General features: G+C 45.7%; 3 protein-coding genes across 7 annotated transcripts in view; 1 reads left to right on the forward strand and 2 right to left on the reverse strand.

Annotated features, from left to right (window-relative positions):
- The window catches only part of ACIN1 (apoptotic chromatin condensation inducer 1), a 204,569-nt gene extending 202,812 nt beyond the window's left edge, over window positions 1–1,757 (reverse strand). For 2 of the 4 annotated variants that reach the window (XM_089678206.1, XM_089678205.1), the window contains exon 1: window positions 1,446–1,757. In XM_089678206.1, the coding sequence (XP_089534332.1) occupies window positions 1,446–1,583 (138 nt within the window). In that variant the 5' untranslated portion in view covers window positions 1,584–1,757. The remainder of the gene's footprint in view (window positions 1–1,445) is intronic. The other 2 variants (XM_089678204.1, XM_089678203.1) reach the window with 2 other exon arrangements.
- CUNH14orf119 (chromosome unknown C14orf119 homolog) lies at window positions 1,325–20,091 on the forward strand. 2 transcript variants are annotated; one of them, XM_089678208.1, is made up of 2 exons: window positions 1,325–1,806; window positions 15,515–20,091. In XM_089678208.1, exon 2 carries the CDS (start codon window positions 15,518–15,520, stop codon window positions 15,863–15,865), a length of 348 nt encoding a protein of 115 aa, XP_089534334.1. In that variant the 5' UTR covers window positions 1,325–1,806; window positions 15,515–15,517; the 3' UTR covers window positions 15,866–20,091. The 2 variants fall into 2 exon arrangements, with proteins under 2 accessions (XP_089534334.1, XP_089534335.1); XM_089678209.1 differs by lacking the exon at window positions 1,325–1,806 and adding an exon at window positions 4,564–4,673.
- CIROP (ciliated left-right organizer metallopeptidase) overlaps window positions 19,680–20,576 on the reverse strand; it is a 39,205-nt gene continuing 38,308 nt past the window's right edge. The window contains exon 15 of the mRNA XM_089678207.1: window positions 19,680–20,225. Coding sequence (XP_089534333.1) covers window positions 20,021–20,225 — 205 coding nt within the window. The 3' untranslated portion in view covers window positions 19,680–20,020. The remainder of the gene's footprint in view (window positions 20,226–20,576) is intronic.

Raw genomic sequence — 20,576 nt, forward strand, 5'->3', positions numbered from 1 at the left:
AGCTGCAGGTGCCAGTACCTTCGGTAAGAGAAATCGGAAGTAAAGCCCTGCAGCTTCACAGCCAGATTCCAGCCATGCTGCACTTTGTGAATGGTCCGACAGTCTTCTGAGACCTGTTATGTGTCCCAGAAAACTGTGGGGGAAGGGGTGGGGAGGATGTACTTCTGCTTGGATTGCTGAGGCGATCTGACTGGAAGTGAGAGTGGGTACCTGTCAAAGCTAGGTACCCCCCCGCCAAAAAAAAGTGGCAACTGTTAAAGAGAAGGAAGGGGGATGTAAACAAGGGGAACTTTCCCTTTTGGGTGAAGCTGTGCATTAAATTGAAAGCTTTAGTTGTTGCACTTTAACATGAATGACTGCAAAGGACAGCTCCCTACAAGCCACAACAACCATAAGGTTTAAAAGAAGCTCACAAGCTGGTTTTAAAACTAAATAGAAGGCTGTGCTACAAGGCATTCTCTGATTGGACATCACTCCACTGCAACAGGTATGGCGTATTACATTGGTCCAAGCTGGACCAATATAACAATGAAAAATATCCGTACCTTGAATTCAGCTTGGTTATGTTCCAACCACAGAGACCAACTTTAAACAAAAATGTAATCCATGTCTGCTTATTTATGTAAAAGTATACCTGAATTCTTAAACGTATGATCTAACCACCCCCAACATATGCTTGATGTGACGCTAATGTGAGAATGGGATTAACCAGGATCCCCTTCAAAACTGAAATGGCCAACACATCTTCCAGGAGAGGGCTGGAATGGGAAGTCATCATGTAGTGCACACTGGGTGTATTTATTGACATACACTGCTACCTGTTGGTGTAGCACCATTCTACACATCGAACCAAATGACAATCACAACACTGCCAGCACCGATCATCACAGATCAGGACAGGTACAGGGATTATACACAGCTACGCCGCTGCTGGGTTTTAAATGCTATATCCACATAAGTGCAAACCCAAAACAAAGCACATAACATATGTCAATCGAAGTACACAAGTCAGCCATTAGGCACAAACATTGGCAAGCTACGCCTTTTCACTACACTGCCTCCTGCCTTGTAGTGTCCTCGGTCACAGAACATCATCATCACACTCATTAGTGTTTATACATTTCTATCTACTCAGGCCACCATCCCGCAGGTGCGCGGGCACGCGGCGAAAAGGGGTGGCGCTTGGCAGACCGGGGCGCGCGCCCGTAGCCGACGCTTAGCGGCAAAGGGCGGGAAGGCGGCTTCACTCCGCTAAGTGCGCAAGCGTCGAACGCCAACGCGCATGCCCAACACGGCCTTGTGGTCTGCGCGAGCGCACTGAGTCTCCCGATAGGAAGAGGAGGGGGCGGCGGGAGCGCGCAGGCAGACTGTTGTGGGGAGTGCGCGTTTCCGCGAGAGGTGCCGTTATACCGTAGTAACGAGCAGGGTGCTGTGAAACTACTTACCCCTTTTAAACGCTTCATGAGTGTGCTCTTCGGGCCGCTCTTAGCTAGTCCCCGTTCTTCAAGTGCCGTTCTTAAATCAGTTACCCGAAGGCTGTCCAGCGGCCTCCCGTCCAGCGTCACGTCTTCTAGTTCTGCCATTTTGGACGTCTTCAACCGTTCCAAAACCTAGCAGGAACAACGAGCACCGGCTGAGAGGCGCTATACGACCGAGTTCGGCCGATCCCGCTGCGTGACGTCAGCCTCGGGCACTTCCGCCTCCCCGCTCGGGTCCAGTCGGAGATTCTCTTTTTTTTCTCCTCCTTCCTGTTACCTCACGTTCGTTCAGACGTAAGGGTCCGCCCACACCAGCCTCGCTTTGGCGGTAAGTAGTGTTTGTTTTGGACGTACTAGAAAGCGTAGTGTAGGAGCGACATCTCGTGGTAGTTTTGGGTAAGATCATATCTAATTCTCAGGAGCTTGTCTCGTCTATACCACAACCTGTTGTGCTCTAGCAGGACTGCTGTTGCCAACCTATGCGACGGAAATTCACTGACATCAGTCTACACCCACATTTTACTGGCACAGACAAGTTTTTACTGGCATTTCTAAACGTTAAGAAATTACAGTTTTAACCACTTCCCACCCGTCCGCAATGTACAGTGGCCGGGTGCAAGCTACAGGCAAAGTGAAGTACCTGTAGGTCATTCTGGCTGTACTAATACAAGGGGGTGCTGCATGCCCCCCCACAATTGCTATGTCCAGCGGATTGAAGATCCCAGTGAACGGGACCCGGTGATCATGTGATCGCTGTGTGATCACATGATCACTATGTAAGCAAAGCTATTATGAATCAATGTCATTCATAACATCTCTGCTTCTCTTCCTTGTGAGCTGTCACATGATACATGGGGCCAATCACAGCACCCTATACCATGTGACCAGCACCAGCAAATCACTATCCTGAGCTGTCAAAACTTAACTCATCCATGACAATTCATGAATGAGTTAGGTTCTGACAGCAAGTTTTGCATTACAGGAGAAATGATCTTTATTTCTCCTGCAAAGCAAAGTGTAAAAAAAAAAAATCCCTGATCACCCCCCCACACACAGTAGTACAATGTTACTATGCTAACATTGTACTATTTTGAGAAAAGTATTTTAAAAAAAAAAAAAATACCATATTGCAAATTAAAAAAAAATTAAGATTTTGTTTTTCTTCTACTTGCCAACCGCTTACCCGCATTCTGCAGGCAAGCAGCAGCTCTTGGTAAATTAACATAATCATGAGCCACTTCTTATTATGGGGTGTGAACGCACCTGCGCCCCCCCACCTGTCGGTCCGGGGATAGAAGAGAGAACACGGCACAGATTAAAAGCACCACTACATTTTACACGCATGCGTTAGACTAGCACATTTAACCCTTTGATCACCCCTATTAACCCTTTGATCACTCTGTGACCCAACCAGTGCCATTAGTACAGTGTCGGTATATAGAATTTTTCACTGATCACTGTATTCCTGCCACTAGAGACATCAGAGAACATCAGGGTCAGTTAGCGGCTCCTCCCATAAACGCAGAGTTAGCAGGATCAGCCCCGTTCACTGATAGCTCTAGCGTTTAGCCCCTCCGCTGTTTTTCCTGGAAGATTTGTATCAATTGATTGTGGGCCAAGGCAATTTATACGCACAACAATACTTGGCTGCCCACACAAATTCAGCTCTTGCCAGACAATTCGCATGGAAACCTATCACAGTTTCTGAATTTAAAACTCTTGCGCCTAAACCTCAACATGGGTGTTACAGAATAGAATGAATTGCGGTCATGTTAATCCACAGAGCCAATTCATCGTATGCCCGTGTTCTCTGCTGTTACATATATGCCCAACATGGATCAGCAGTGTACTGGTACATCGCTGGATTTGGGCATCATCCTGGTATCGTTTTTTTCAGCTGGTGGTCTGCTTGCATGTAAAAACAATCCTAGTGGCCAATTAGCTGCTGAATTGTTTTTACGAGTAGCAGGAAGGGACATTGCCCCCCCCCCCACGCAGAAGTGTTGACCCTGTGTTAGTAGGTAAACAGCGGTTGCACAATGCATGTGAGGTATCGCCGCAACGTCAGATCGAGGGCATTAATTCTAGCACTAGACCGCCTGTGTAACTATAAATTGATGACCTGTAAAGGCTTTTAAAGTATCACCTATCGATAATAAGAATGTATGTACTTTGTTGCCATTGCACGGGCATGTGGAATTTTAAAGCATGTCATGTTTGGTATCTATTTAACTCAGCGTAACATCATCCTTTATATTTTATCAAACAATTGGGCAATATATTGTGTTTTTGTGCAATAAAGTTCTAGTTAGTGTATGTTTCCCAAAAGATTTGCGAAAAATCGCTGCGCAAATACTGTGTGATGTAAAAAATTTCAACAACCACCGTTTTATTCTCTAGGGCCTCTGCTTTAAAAAATATATAAATGTTTGGGGGTTCAAAGTAATTTTCTAGCAAAAAAAAGTTTTTTCATGTGAACAGAAAGTGTCAGAAAAGGCTTGGTCTTCAAGAGTGGGTGATGTGTGGCATACGCTTCTAATGTTGGCCTTGAAATGCCAGAATAGTAGAAGCAACCCCTCCAAATGACCCCTTTTTGGAAAGTAGACACTCCAAGGTATTTGCTAAGAGGCATGGTGAGTGTTTTGCAGATCTCATTTGTTGCCACATGTTTTTGGAAAATGAAGAAAGAAAACAAAAAATGTATTTTTTCTATTCGTTTTTAAAACCCTGTGACAAATATGATATCTGTAAAATACTCACCATGCCTCTTATCAAATTCCTTGGGGTGTCTGCTTTCCAAAAAGGGGTCATTTGGGGGTGTTTGTACTGCCCTGGCATTTTAGCACCTCAAGAAATGTAATAGGCAGTCAGAAAGTAAAAGTTACGTAAATTCCAATATATATACCATAGTTTGTAGATACTATAACCTTTACACAAACCAATTAATATACATGTTTTGAGATTTATTTTACCAAAGACATGCAGCAGAATACATTTTAGCCTAAATTTATGACTAACTTTGAGTTTATTGGATATATTTTACAACCAAAAGTGAAAAATATTGCTTTCCCCTCCCCGTCTTTCAGGACAGCATCTTGAGAGACCTTGGCTCCTCCCCACCTGAGGAAATGGCTCCACCCAAAATAAAAGTACGGCCTCCCCACTCCGACCTCAGTAACGGTGTTTCCTCTGTTGGTAAGACACAGATCTGGAAGCCCTTCCAGTGGGCGGTCAGAGAATCACACTGTGCCTGGAAGATGGGGAGGAGGGGGGGCGTATAGACCGAGTGTGGCCTGTTCGGGTGCCCCCCACTTTGCAGAAGGGAGGACTGACCCTCTCGGTGGGGGAAGGGGCATGTCCCTTACCTGAATTTTCACTCCATCCCGGCCCCCACCGAGGGAAGTCTGGGGCGCCGGGCGCCTGTGCTTCTGTGTCTAGGGGGAATGAGGGAGAGGTACCGCTGCCCCACTAAGTGCCGGCAATGGAGCCTGGGCCAGATGACGGGTGACGTCACTTCCAGCAGAAGGGCGGGACTTCTCCCGGGGGGCGCGGCTTCTGGCCGTGTCACTTGGAAGTGCAGGCCGGTGGCGTGGAGGGCAGCATCCTGCAGAGGCAGGTGACGCAGCACTCGGGGCGGACCACCACCTGGAACATGTCCAGAGAGGAGGCACCGGGACCAGGCGACTCCAGCACCAGCCAGCTTCAGGTAAGCGGCTCAGAGGAGCCCTGTGTCCCTACCTGTTGGGCCCCTAGCTCTAGGGAGTGTCCTCAGCCCAACGGGTGGTCAGAAGGGCTAGAGCAGGGGGGAGAGAGGGCTCAGGTAGTAGTCTCCCATGCCCTGCCAGGAGGAGGGGTGGGTGTTCAGCCAGTCCCTGTGGTTAATGGGACCCCGGTTCTCTATACATATTACAGGTAAAGGCCCGAGAGAAGCCCAAGCCACACCATGGGGCTAAAAGGAAGTGCCCGTCATGCAAGGTGACCCTCAAGGACTCCTGGACCAAGGTGCTGTGTGAGTCCTGTATCAGGACCTGATCAGAGAGGAAGTTCCTTCTCAGGGGGAGCTGGTTAGGTCGGTTAGGGAGCTGATGACTACCTTTGATTCTTGTAGGTCTCTAGTTGAGAATTTAGCTCTGCCCCAGACATGGACCGCACACCTGTAGGGAGGCGGGGGGTCCAAGAGGCGGCGGAGGGGGACCCATCCCCGGATTCGGAGGCAGACTCGGAAGGGGAGGGCCCTCAAGCGAGTCTAGAGGCCCCTATAGATACAAGTTGTCCCTAGAAGAGGTTGACTACTGTCAGGGCAGGGCTGTGGAACGGACAGGTAGGCCTAGTGGCAGGGTAAGGCACTGGCTGACGACAACCACCACCAACAGACCGAAGTCCCTCAGGGCGCGGAGTCTAAGTCCCAGGCTGCCCTTCACCAGGGCCCCTGATGGTGGGGATGGACTTGACGCAGCCAGGAACCAGGTCGCGGCCCCCGAGACACCCCGGCTGCGGTAATGGCCGCCGCCAATGGCGTGTAGCTGGTGAGAATGACAATAGCGTAGTCAGGCAAGCCGAGTCGACAACAACAGGACAACACAGTACAGAACAGTAGACAGAGAATCACAGGTCACGGGCCGGGTTCAGCAACGGAAGGTCAGATCGAAGGAAAACACAGAGAATGGTCTTAGTCACAAGCCGAGTCAGAATACCAGAAGAGTCACGAGCATATACACAGAGCTGTAGCAAGACCAAGACACAAGTGCAAAGAGCATGTGCGGATCACAGGCTTATATGTACTCAGCCACACCCCTCTGGGGGATGGACCTCAGAGACCTGAAGGCATAAAAGCTTCCCACCATGCTCAGCAGAAATCCAAGATGGATGCCAGCACATGGAGTAACATAACCTCTGGGAAAAGGTAGGACCTTGACAACTACTTACTAGGAGCTATTTATGCTACCTTAGACATTGAGGAAGCCCCTTATATTGCATGATCAAATGTATCAGGGTATGGAGGAACAAAAGCATAGTCTTTCCTGTCCACGAAGTACTGGTGAAAGCCCTTCCTTGCCAAATCCCTCAAGCACAGGTTCCCGTTTGACGAAGACTCATCCGCACTTTGGAATAAGAGCACCAGGTAGCCAGGAGGATGGATCTTGCCTTTGAAGACATGGGGGTCTTGTCTGACACCATGGATAGAAGTGCGGATTCCCTTCTTAAAAAATCCTGGGACTCCACACTATCCAACTTAAAGCCCGCCATGACCAGTACAGTGGTAGCCTGGAACATGGAGCATTGGCTTACACAGCTACAGGCCAATATCGTGGTGGGATCCCAGAAAGACAAAATTTTAGCCTCCTTGAAGACTTTACTGTAGGGGGTAGGCTATAACGCGGACGCTTCAGCAGAGTCAGTGAGGATGATGGCTAGGTCAGCAGCCCTAACTCAACCTGCAGAGCCCTGTGGCTCAAAACATGGCAGGGGGACATTGCCTCCAAAGTTAAACTTTGTGACATCCCGTTCACAGGAGACTTCCTTTGTCGCCCAGGCCCCGAGACGGTGCTGGATCACAACGCAGACAGGAAAAAAGCTTTTCCCCTTGAAAGGAAGATCCAGGTGCAGGGGGAGAAAAAATGTCATCCCCAAAAGAGGGTACAAGCCATCAGTCAAGAAGTACAGAAGAGGCCATGGGGGCAGAGAGGAAGGGGCAAGGGAGGAGCGATTTTCCGTCCTCCTGAGCATCCCCAAAATTCGCAATGACAGCGTTCCCCCAGTGGGAGGAAGATTGGGGGTCTTCCTCCCACAGTGGGAAGCAGAGTCCTCCAGTAGTCCCTTTATCCTGGGCATAGTGAGGAGGGGGGGGTTACCGCCTGGAGTTTCACAGGCCTCCGCCACAGAGATTATTAGTGACGGAGCTTCCAAGGTGTGCAGAGAAGGCCTCAGTCCTACTCTCTTCTTTGCAGGAGTTGGAGGAGCAGAGGGTCGTTGTCAGGGTTCCCACCGTAGAGATCGGCAGGGGTTTCTATTCACACGTATTTCTTGTCAGAAAGCCCTCAGGAACGTACAGGCTGATTCTGAACCATGAGACCATCAGATACAAAAGATTCCAGATGGATTCGATTTTCTCGGTCAGGTCCCTTCTTCCCCTCAACTGCTTTCTGGCCTCAGTAGACCTAAGGCACGCTTACTTACACATTCCTATTGTGGAGGCCTTTCAAAAATTCCTCAGGTTGGCAGTTCGGGGCCCCAGGGAAATACTTCACCTACAATTCCAAGCCTTGCCATTTGGACTTTCCTCGTCGCCCAGGATTTTCACAAAGATCATGGCCGAGGCCCTGGTGTCTCTTCGTCTAAGGGGAGTCTCTCTAGTGGCCTACCTGGACGATCTCCTATTGTTTGCAGACTCGGAGGAACAGCTGTCATGGGACATAACCTTGGTGATGAGAAACCTGGAAAATCTGGACTGGCTAGTAAACCTAGCCAAGTCCAATTTGGTCCCAGCCCAAAGGATGGTGTACCTGGGCTATGAACTGGATTCCACCCTTCAGAAAACCTTTCTGCCCCCAGAGAAGATCCTGAAGTTGGACAGGGGAATCAGGCAGTTGCTAGGGAACCAGGCCGTGTCCCTAAGGGAATCCATGTCAGTATTGGGCCTACTAACCTTGTCCATCCCGGTTTTACAATGGATAGGTTTGCACTTTCAGCCCTTCCAGCCGTTCATTTTTCAATAGAATCAAAGAAAACCTTTTTTTTTTTCAAATTTTTGGCTTTTTTTTGTTTATAGTGCAAACAATAAAAAACCCAGTGGTGATTAAATACCAACAAAAGAAAGCTCTTTTTGTGTGAAAAAAATGATAAAAATGTCATATGGGTGAAGTGTTACATGACCGGTCAATTGTCATTCTAAGTGCAACAGTGCTGAAAGCTGAAAATTGGGCACTGATTAAAGCTTGTAGGAGGAGTTTTCTTTCTGCTGCAGGAGGATGCAAAACCCCTGACCTCTGTCTGACCAGTGCTGATTGGCCCTGTGCTGCTCACATGCACTCCCCCAAGAAAAGAAAAAAAAACACTCTGGCAATGCACACTAAACTGAGCATGTGCAGAGTGACTCCACGTGATATGTCTGATCAGGAGATAAGAGGGGAGCACTGAAAGAAAGGGAGGATCAGAGAAGTCAGGATGAAACGGCCTTTTTACACAATGCAGAGGATTAACCCCTTAGACTGATTTTATTGTTGTGGGTTTAGTAACACTTTAAGGTAAAAACATATATCTTATATTATTTTTTCGATATGGTAAGTAACTTTGGGACAGGACTCAACAGGGCAAGAAATTAGAATGGGCAGACACACACATATATGAAATTGACTCTCACAGTGACTCTGACAGCAGTGTGCAGCAGCACAGATGATGATGACATCTCACAGACATGACATGTTCCCTCCTGAGTCACAGTGACAGTCTCTTTTCATGCTAGGTGGTCCCTTCAGTCCACTGCAGTTCAAGCAGCACTGACAGTCCCACTCCTGGCTTGTCTTGCTCCCATCCCACAGACCCGCACACAAGGCTCCAGCCACTCTGCTCCCTTGCATCATGATATAATACAACATGCTCAGGCACCGCCTTCGCCAGACCCGCCCCCTGCCGGCCACACCTGAACACACTGTAGCAGGCTCTCGGTTGGCTCCAAACCGGAACTGCGCACTCGCAAGTCCGAGCCGAGCATCACAGTCATATAACTGCCAACCTTTTCCTGTCACTGGCATTTACTGGCTGGAAAAAAGTGCCCGTTTTTTACTGGCTGCCAAGAAAAATACCGACGGTTGGCAACACTGAGCAATATGTAGAAGCTGAATGCTGGTCTCTCAAATTTAGAATATTGAATTATTATAACAATGCTGCTCTGTGCTTAGAGTTATCGAGTACTGGACTTGTATGTCTGTTATAAGTAGACAGAATGGGGAATTGCACAGATGACAATTTTAGAGTAAAAGTGCTGACAGGTAGGATTTTTATGATGGAAGACCCTGTTGGTCTCTTCTGTCATAAACTCTTCTCCCTATCTGTCAGCAGTTTGTGTACACTGAGCTGTGTATGCGCAGCTCACATACAGTACATTTATGGCACATGACATCATCGGGACCCAGGCAATCAATTAGCCGATGATTCCAAACCTAAAAGAAAGACCAGTAGAAGATGAAAAGCCTTTTTGGCTAGGTTCACATCTAAGCGGATTGTGCAATTTCACAGTGCGTTTTGCAGTCCATTTTGCATTTTTGAACATGCATATTTATGCTTTTTTAAAGCATTTCGCTTTTTTTTTTTTTGCCAGTAGGGAAAGTATTGACTTTGAGGCAACTTTGGATGGGTGCAACTTTGATGTGGCCTGGGTGCAACTTTGAAGCAACTGTGGATGGGTGCTACTTTAATGCAACTTTTTTTTCTAATAGGAAAGTATAACCGTTCTCTTCATGTAGTGCAACTTTACACTCTCCGTCACTTAAGTAGCATCAAAATAGTGCAGGAACCTTTATGTGTCCAGAGTTACATGATAGGGTTAGTTTTAAGGGTTAGGGTTAAACCTAGCCCACAACCTTGACATTTAACTCTAGCCCTTAACCCTAACTTGCGACTTTAAACACACAAAGGTTCCTGCACTACTTTGATGCTACTTGAGTGCCAGAGAGTGTAAAATCGCATAAAAGATACATTACATGAACAGAACTGTTATACTTTCCTATTAGAAAAAATGTTGCATCAAAGTCGCACCCATCCAAAGTTGCATCAAAATCAATACTTTCCTATTGGCAAATAAAAAAAAAAAACATCAAAAACGCAAAATGTTTTTGATGCAGATCCATTTAAGTCATACAAAACGCAATTTGCTGCAGGGAAAAAAAGTCCCTGACCCTTTCTAAAAAACGCATCAGCTCAAAATGATTATTATTATGCAGGATTTATATTGCGCCAACAGTTTGCTCAGCGCTTTACAATATTACGGGAGACAATACAGTTCAATACAAGAGGAATAGGAGGGCCCTGCTCCTTGGAGCTTACAATCTAGGAGGGAGGGGCTAGTGGTACAAAAGGTAGTAACTGTGGGGGATGGACTGGTAGGAGGAGTAGAAGATTCCATTATTAGCTGAGGGCAGGATAGGCTTCACTGAAGAGAGAGGTTTTCGGAGATCGCCTAAAAGTGAGCAGAGTAGGCGATAGTTTGATAAATTGGGGTAGAGAGTTTCAGAGGATGGGGGAAGCTCTGGAGAAGTCCCGGAGACGAACATGAGAGGAGGAGACAAGGGAGCTAGAGAGTAGGAGGTCTTGCAAGGAGCAGAGAGTACGGTTTGGGTGATATTTAGAGACAGGATTGGTGATGTAATTTGGGGCAGAGTTATAAATGGCTTTATACGTTATTGTTAATCTTTTGAATTTTATCTGTTGGGCAATGGGAAGCCAGTGGAGGGATTGGCAGAGAGGGGTGGCAGATACAGAGCGGTTAGTAAGGTGGATGATTCTGGCAGCAGCATTCATGATAGACTAAATAGGGATAGCCTGCGATTAGGTAGCCCAATGAGGAGGGAGTTACAATAGTCAAGGCGAGATATAACAAGGGAGTGAATAAGTTGCTTAGTGGTTTCCGAGGTTAGGAACGGGCGTATCTTGGAGATGTTGCGGAGGTGAAGTCTACAAGATTTGGACAGCAATTGGATTTGGGGCTGAAAGGACAGATGGGAGTCTAGGATTACACCTAGTACCTTGGCATGAGGGGAGGGACTGATGATTGTGTTATTGATCTTGATGGAGAAGTCAGGGGAGGGGGCACGGGCTGGAGGGAATACTAAGAGCTCAGTTTTGGAAAGATTTAGTTTGAGGAAGTGGAGTGACATCCATGCCGATATGTCGCTTAGTAGGTTAGTAATGCGAGAGGAGACTGAAGTGGTGAGGTGAGGGGTAGAAAGATAGATTTGTGTGTCATCCGCATAGAGATGGTACTTAAAGCCATGGGAGTTTATCAAGTGACCAAGGGAGGAGGTGTAGATGGAGAAGAGAAGGGGTCCAAGGACAGAACCTTGAGGGACCCCTACAGACAGATGGAGCGAAGAGGAGGAGGCAGCATTATAGGTAACACAGAAGGAACGCTGCGATAGGTAGGAGAAGAACCAGGAGAGAGCAGAGTCACTGAGGCCAAGAGAGTGGAGTTTTTTGAGGAGGAGGGGATGGTCAACCATATCAAAAGCCACAGAGAGGTCAAATAATAAAGAGTACGGAGTAGTGGCCATTGGTTTTAGCTGTTAGTAGATCATTACTGAGTTTTAGTAGGGCAGTTTCAGTGGAGTGTAGTGAGCGAAAGCCAGACAGTAAAGGGTCAAGAAGGTTGTTATCAGTGAGGTAGGAACTCAGGCGATTGTAGACAAAGCGTTCTAGGAGTTTAGAGGTAAATGGCAGCAGGGAGATGGGTCTTAAGTTATTCAGGTTGGTGGGGCCCAGGGAGGGCTTTTTAAGTATGGGAGTGATGTGCGCATGCTTTAGAGGGGAGGGGAAGGCACAATTAGAGAGGGAAAGATTGAAGATGTGAGTGAGAGAGCATAGGATGGAAGAAGAGGGTGACCGTAGTAAAATGCGCAGGATGTTCAGTAGATCCATAGGAAATCATGTTAAATGGACTGTCGTGCATTTCTGCAAACTGGAAAAAACTGAAATCTGCATAAGATATTCCTGATATGTGTCTGCTGTACCATGTACATGTATGAAAAAGTATCCTGTTTCCTTTATATTGCTTCTTTTGTGTGAAATCCCTGGTGTTCCTGCCAGTCTCTCTGCTTTGCTATTAAAAACTGACCTCACTAAGCAGGAGAACACACCATGGTCAGTTTCCTAGCTCTGCTGGGAACTCAGTCTACTCTCCAATGATTATAGTGATATTAAAGGCAATTTTTGTTTTTTAAATAACAAACATGTCACCCGTACCTGCTCTGTGCAGTAGTTTTGCACAGAGCAGCCCTGATCCTCATCTTGCCCCTGCCGAGTGCCCCCAGAGCAAGCAGCTTGCTATGGGGCACCCAAGCAGGCTTGCTTCCAAACTGCCACTCCCACACAGAGTCGCAGCTCAACCCCACCCCCTCGCTCTCCTCATTGGCTCACTGGCTGTGATTTACAGTAACAAGAGCCAGTGGCTTCTGCTGCTGTCTTAGCCAATGAGGTGGGAGAGTCCCTGAAGAGCTGGGGCTCTCATACATATCGCGCTGGATCATGCTGGGACTTGAGTATGTATGGGTGGGGGGGAGCTACACACAGAAGGTTTTTTACCTTTATGCATAGAATGCATGAAAGTAAAACATTGAGCACTTTAAACTTTTCCTGACACCTTCCCCCACCCCACAGCCATTTACTGGGAATATCAGTGTGCTGCTTTTTCTCCTCCCGTAGCTTTTATGCAGCTGAAAACAGAGGGTATGTAATCACTTATAACTTTTTTTTCATATATATATATATATATATATATATATATATATATATATATATATATATATATATCTATACACAAATGTTTTGCCTTACATTTTTATCTGAATGGGTTGTTTTACAAGGTGAGGGTTCATACATACTTTAAACCCCAGTTCACATATATGTGGTGCGGAAAACACAGCGAATCCTGAGTGTTTCCTGCACCGCATTGAAATCGCACTCCGTTCATGCGATCTGCCACGTTAGTGTTAAATGAATAGCACCCCAAAACAAGTTTCCGATGCGGGGGAAAAAAAAGATGCCTGCACCTTTTTTGTGCAGGTGCAGTGTGAATTGAGCCCATACAAAATAAATGGGCTCAAATCGCATTGCAAAGAATTGCATGTGATTTGAACAGGAATGCTGTGCGATTCCTGTCTGAATCATATGCGATTTCCTGCACTGATATATTGTGAACCCAGGCTAACAGAATGGAACACTGACACTGATGTTGGAGAGAATCATTAGTCATGTAAGTCTGTCATAATGTGTTAATATGCTGTGCATGTTATGGCTACTCCTGTGGTGGATTAAGTCAGAATGCACTACCACCATTTGGAGAGCTCTGGACTGGCCAAGTAGAGCCTGGTACTTGACCTAGTTTTTCTGGTGGCAGACTCTTCATGCCCACTACCATCTCTACCGAATACTCTTTCTCAAGGTCTGATTCTCCATCTTGCTGCTTAGCCGGTAAATTTATCTGCATGATTAATGAAGCTCAGGTACTAAGAGATTGGTGTCTCTGAAGATAGCCATTGCTATGATGCTGTGGACCTGCAAGCCAAATGTTAGTCTCTCAACCTTAGGATCTTTTCAGTCACTTGGATTACAAGCTTTTTACAGTTGTCTGTGAATGGACACCGGGCACAGAGAACCCTTAAGGCTCAGATATCACCCATGGTGATCTTTTTTCAATGCTCATTGGCCTTGCACTCCTTAGCTGGTACTTTTGTTCAAGGGGTTACACACATCTTCCATATCAAGACTCCTCCAACCCAAATCCATGTAGTGATAGAATTGTCCTGTCTACCAAGCCCTCCATTTGATTATCTAAAGGAAATCTCCCTTGATATTCTGTCTCAGACGGTGGATTTTCTGGTTGCCATCACTTTGGCCAGGAAAATCTGCAAACTTGAAGCCTTGCCTTACACATCACCTTCATAAGGACGCGTTGGGGTTTACTTACTAAAACTGCATGGTGCAAAATCTGGTGTAGCTTTGCATATTTGCATAGAAACCAATCGGCTTCCAGGTTTTATTGTCAGAGTTTAATTGAACAAATTGAAATTAGAAGCTGATTGGCTACCATGCACAGCTACACCAGATTCTGAGTGCACCAGTTTTGGTAAATCTCACCCATTTTGTTTAGGACCTACTGTAAGCTCCTAAAGTGGTTGTAGAGGCTCAAGGTTTTTTTTATCTTCATGCATTCAATGCATGAAGTTAAAAAAACCTTCTCTATGCAGCAATCCCCCCCCCCAGCCTCCCCTAATACTCGCCTAAGCCCCCTCTAGATCCAGCAATGAGTCTTGGCTATCCCGGGACTCCCTCTCCTCATTGGCTGAAGATCACAGCCAGTTGGCCAATGAGAAGAGAGGGGGTGGGGCCAAGCCACGGCCCTGTGTGTGATTGGACACACAAAGCAGTGGCTGAGGAGTGCGCATGCTTGGGTGCCCTCATAGCAAGCTGCAGGAGGGAGGGTCCAGGAGCACTGATTGGGGACTTGAGAAGAGGAGGATCCAGGCTGCTCTGTGCAAAACCACTGGATGCAGCAGGTAAGAATAGACATGCTTGGTATTTGAAGAAAAAAAAAAAAAATTAATCCTTTAGAATCGCTTTAATTCTGGCTTTTTTTTCACCTTAACAAGGACATTCTGCTTCCCTCTGTGTTTCTATCTTCCTCTCATCCAAGGAGATAGCCCTACGTTCTCTAGACTTGAGAAGAACTGTCCGGGTTTATTTGAAAGCCACAGCTTCCTCACAGGGCATCCTGGCTTCTATTGTGACAATCTCTTACTGCATTTGCTTAATTCAGGCTTATTCTTTAAATAGATGGGACCCTTTGTTCCCTGTCACTGTTCATTTCAAAAGGGCGGTAAGTGCTTCCTGGGCTTTTTGGCATCAGTTTCTCAGGTACGCATGCTAGCTATCTGTTCTTCTGTCCAAATGTCTATAGTTTATTTATGTAAACGTGCCAACAACAGTGGATGCTAGTTTTGAATGTGAGGATTTGAAGGCGGCAGTCTGAAACAGTTACACTCTTCTTCTTGAGGGTGTCTTTGGTACATGGCTCTGTTTGCCCAGCCTTCTTTTTGGAAGTCCCATCAGAACTGCTTTATGTGATCAAACGATCGATACCACACACTGATCAAAATTCAGCCAGTCACTGCTGAACCAGACAAATTTCTATCAATGTATGTCCAGCCTTAGACAGCATTAAACAATTCAAATGTGCTTGTGCTGACAGTGTTTTTAAATTTTTTTCATTACCCATAATGTATTCTCTCATCTTGAAAATATACTTGATTGTGTGTTTTGTCTTCTAGGTAATGACAGAAGAGGCTGTCCCTATCTCATATGTCCCTGCACAGGAGATGCGGTGCATTTTACACTGGTTCTCACAATGGACAGAAACACAGCGCAAACACTTTCTCCAGGATTTGCTGTGCAAAGCTGTGCCTGGCAAATTGTGTCTTCTGCTTGATGGACTGGACTCCCTGAACCTCTCTGCTCCACCCCCCAGCCTATTTCAGTGCCAGATAAGACTCTGGGATCAGTGGTTCCAGAGCTGGGATGAGGATGAAAGGAATGAATTTATACGCCGTTTGCAACAGCTAGACCCAGATTTTGTGGCACTGTTCTATAAGGAGATGAGTGGAACAGCAAGCAAGGACTGATTCCCACTGTGGAGAGAAATGCACAGGAATGGGTGCTAAAAGGTTAACGTGGTGTTGAACCCAAAATCACAAATGTAAAATATTTCCGCTTACCAATTCTTAGATGTGATGGCCGTATTAGTTTTCTTTTTCTTTTTTTTAGGATTTTTTTTTCTCTGTTTTCACCTGGCAATCTGGCCAGTAAAACACTTCCATCTTAGGGTGTCTAAACTGCAGGTAACACTTCTTAACCACTTGCCTACCAGGCACTTATACCCCCTTATTTACCAGGCCAATTTTCAGCTTTCAGCGCTGCCGCACTTTGATTGACAATTGCACGGTCATGCAACATTGTACCCATATGAAATTTTGATCATTTTTTTCTCACAAATAGAGCTTTCTTTTGGTGGTATTTAATCGCCACTGGGCGCTTTACTTTTTGCGCTATAAATTAAAAAAGTGCAAAAAATTTAAAAAAAAAAAAAGTTTCTTTGTTTCTATTATAAAATTTTTCAAACAGGTATTTTTTCTCCTTCACTGATGTGCGTTGATGAGGCAGCACTGATGTGCGTTGATGAGGCAGCACTGATGGGCACTGATAGGCGGCACTGATGGGCACTGATAGGCAGCACTAAAGGGCACTGATAGGCAGTACTAATGAGGTGGCACGGATAGGCGGCACTGATAGACAGCACTGATAGGTGACACTGATGATGGGTACTGATAGACAGCACTGACTGGCATCACTGCTGGGCACTGACTGGCACAACCCCTGGGCACTGACTGGTGGCACTGACTGGCAGCACTGGTGGGTGGCACTGGTGGGTGGCACTGGTGGGCAGGCACAGGTGGGTGGCACTGGTGGGCACAGGTGGGTGGGCACAGGTGGGTGGCACTGCTGGGCACAGGTGTGTGACACTGCAGAGTGGCACAGGTGGGTGCACTGCTGGGCACAGGTGGGTGCACTGCTGGGCACAGGTGGGTGATCTGCTGGGCACAGGTGGGCGGAGCTAGTGGGCGCACTGCTGGGCACAGGTGGGCGGAACTTGCGGGTGGCATTGCTGGGCACCGATCATCAGGGCACTGATCATCAGTGCCCTGATGATCGGTGCCGATCCCCGCTCTGACAACTGCCGGTTCTCGGCAGTACTTTCCTCACGATCTGACAGCGTGAGGAAAGTGCAGCCGAGAATCGGCACTTGCATTTCCCTGTGATCAGCGTGTCATTGGACACCGCTGATCACGTGGTAAAAGGCCGGTATGATTGGTCTTTTACCACATCACGTGATCAGCTGTGTCCGTAGGAGATCGCCGGGTGCGCGCCCCCTGGGGCGCGCAGGAGAGCGCGTTCTGGGAGGACGTCATATGACGTCCCCTCAGAACTGGCCGGCCACAGTTTAGCCGTCATTCGGCTATCTGCGGTCGGCAACTAGTTAATCAGTTACCATAATAGTTTTTTTAGATTTCCTTTTGGAATTAAAGCTTTACATAAATACATTTATTTAAGGTTATACATAATTAAAAGCTGATCAATTTAAGCACCCCTGTCAGTATTAAATGGTTTGTCTCTAACTGCTATTTTTGCTGGACAGTTTGGTCTGTTAACCGCTTCCCGACCGCCCTATAGCAGATATACTGCTACAGGGCAGCACGGGGGCGCAAAATCATGTGTGTGTGTATATATATATATATATATGTGATTTTACATTTCTGGGTAGGGGGTGCACACCCTACCCATGCTGCCATTCACAGAGGTGGCTGTTAATCACCAGTTCCCAACCTGTGATTACTAGTAGGCACCCGGTGAGTGCCAAGCATCTCTGACTGGGTGGAGTACTGATTGTAAACAAAACAGTTCTCCTTCCTGTCAGCTCCTGACACAGCATAGCCATGCAAAGCAATGTGATTACAAGCACAGGGCCCAATAATAAAACATACCCAGCACACAGTTAACCCTTTGATCGCCCCTCATGTTAACCCCTTCCTGCCCAGTGCCATTAGTACAGTGTCAGTGCTTTTTTTTTTCTTAGCATTAATCACTGTATTGGTGTCACTGGGGATGTCATTGACACCAAGTCAGTTCCCCCCAGTGTCAGAATGCCCGCTGCAGTCCTGCTACAAGTCACTGATCACCGCCATTACTAACAAAAATGAAAAAAAAAAAATTCCAGTATCTATACCGCCATTTGTAAATGCTATAACTTTCACGTAAACCAATTCATTTTACACGTATTGAGATTTTGTTTTAGCAAAGACGTGTAGCAGAATGCATTTGGCCTAAATTTATGAAGAAATTAGAATTTTTTTTTTTTACTGGACATGTTTAATAGCAAAAATACCACCAAAAGAAAGTTCAATTCGTGGGAAAAAATGGACGTCAATGCAGCATTGCATGACCGTGCAATTTATAGTTAAAATAACGCAACGCCATAACACAAAAATGGCCTGGTCAGGAAGGGGGATAAAACCTCAGGAGGGCAAGTGGTTAAAGTAAGTTGAAAAATAACAGACTTACTAGCTGTATCAAAAGGTAAAAATTAATGGAAAAAAACCTAAAAATAGAAAACTAATGTAGCTAAGAATTGGTAAGTTACAATTTTAATTAAAAAAAAGTTTAATACCGCTTTAACATCAAATTCTAGCAGTTGAAGCTTTTCTTAGTCATTGAGAAAGAACAGTGCCATTCTGGTCCAAATTTAAAATAGCAATACCTACTTTACTGCTTCATAGTGCCATCTATTCACCTTTTACATTACTTTGACTGTATGTAGCAATTTAAAATGTACGCTAAGGCAAACACTTTGTTTAAGATTTGGATAGAATGGGGGGGAAGTTAGAACCTCTTTTGGGTTTTTATTGCTGGATCAGCCTATCAGTCCCTGGCTTTGGCTGTTTGTCACATTCTTACAGACATGGTTTCAGACACCCAAAATCTACATCATCATTCTGCTCAGGACTGAATGTATTAACAACCTCAGAATGCTTGGCTATGGGTCCTTGTTTTTAGATTTCTTCTCATTTCCTGTTGCATATCCAGGAAAGGGAGTAAATGGACAGACAGCAAAAGATCAGTTGATAGGGGTTTTAACCTCCTTGGCGGTATTCCCGAGTGTAGCTCGGGGTGAAATTTCAGTACCAAGAGCGGTAACCCCGAGCTACACTCAGGCTTACCATGCGGCGTTGCTCAGGGAGTCCCTGCAGCACTTACCTTGTCCTTCACTCCCACGATGTGTCCCCTGCAGCGTCCCCGGCCATCTCCTCCGGCCGATGCCGGCATCAGGCTTCCGTGTTCCGATCCCTGTGACGTTGGGACGTACGGGCGCCGGAACCAGCGGCAAATTTGACATTTTTAAAAAATGTCATTTTTTTTAAAAATGATTATTATATAGTAAAACATTGCTGTTTCAATGCATTTCACATACATTTTGTCCCTAGTGCTTTGTCCTGTGCCCTGCCTGCATTTTGACTGTTCTTTCTGCCTGGAAACTTGGAAAAGTCCATGGCGTCCAAAAAGCGTCCCTTTATGTCAAAAGCGGTTGTAGACCAGCTAGAGAACAGCGATAGTAAATCAGAATCACTTGCAGAATTGAGTGATAATGATTTGTGGGGAAATTCGTCATCAGACACTGAAAACGATTTTGCGACTTTGCTCAGCGATGTGCGAACTTGGCGCTATATTTCAAATTTCAGTGTTTTTGGTTTGATTATATTATTGAATTAAATTTATTATTATTATATTATTATTTTTTATGATTATTTATTAAATTATAATTTATGATTTCATGTTTCAAGTTTTATCATATCCGGAATGTTTACTAGACTCTTCGGACAGATTTCAGTGAGTTATTCCAAAAAATTACAGCCTACAATAAAAAACTACATATTTCCATGCAAAAAAATGGTACCGCTTTCAGCACAAAAAATCGGAAATAATCATACCGCCAAGGAGGTTAATACGTAATTTCTGTATTAAAAACTATAAAAAAAAGTGTTCGCTACGCAAACACTCCAAAAGCATTAGAGGAGGCTATCATTTTCATCTTGATAGTCTGTGCAATGAAACAAAATTGTGACAAATATATTTTGGTATCAATTCTGGTGTCCTTGTTTTAATGTGGAAGCAATGCCTTTGATGTATGCTGTGAGTCTTGTGCACAAGTCAGCTGTTTTCCTTCTTCAGACGGCAGCTGGCACATGTTCACCTTGTAGATTTTTGTCTTTAACATTATAAATATCCCTTACTTGTATACTTCGAGTCCGTACCCTGTGTCTGCAGCAAAGGAGGGAGATGATCAGCAATACACAGAAAAGGGCACAGGCACAGCTTCCAATAATAGCATTTTGATTGAGTGGGTAATGATGGGAGTCAGAGGCCAGCAACCTGCAAAAATGGAAAAACATTACGAATAATTAAGGTTTTGCAGAAGTATTATTTGGAAACCATTACATTTTAAAAGGTGTAAATCTGGCCATATGTGGATCACAATTGGACCATGTTAGCAGAGATTGGCCAAATTTTGAACCATGTATGGCCACTGTGGTTGAACAGCAGTCAATCTGTTGATTGACTTCTTCTCTTCAACTGTCCTGTTTTAAAAAAGCTGCTTGATCCGCGCTGCAGTCTGTAGACTGCAGTGCTGATCCGTGTATTCTGATAGCGGAGAAGGCTCCCCACTGTCAGAATATGATGACACAGCGGGGAGGATACCCCCATCCACCTTGAAGGTGTGGA

The sequence above is a fragment of the Staurois parvus genome, unplaced genomic scaffold (assembly GCF_062004578.1).
Source record: "Staurois parvus isolate SC_StPar_1 unplaced genomic scaffold, SC_StPar_1.0 ptg000199l, whole genome shotgun sequence".
Taxonomy (NCBI): domain Eukaryota; kingdom Metazoa; phylum Chordata; class Amphibia; order Anura; family Ranidae; genus Staurois; species Staurois parvus.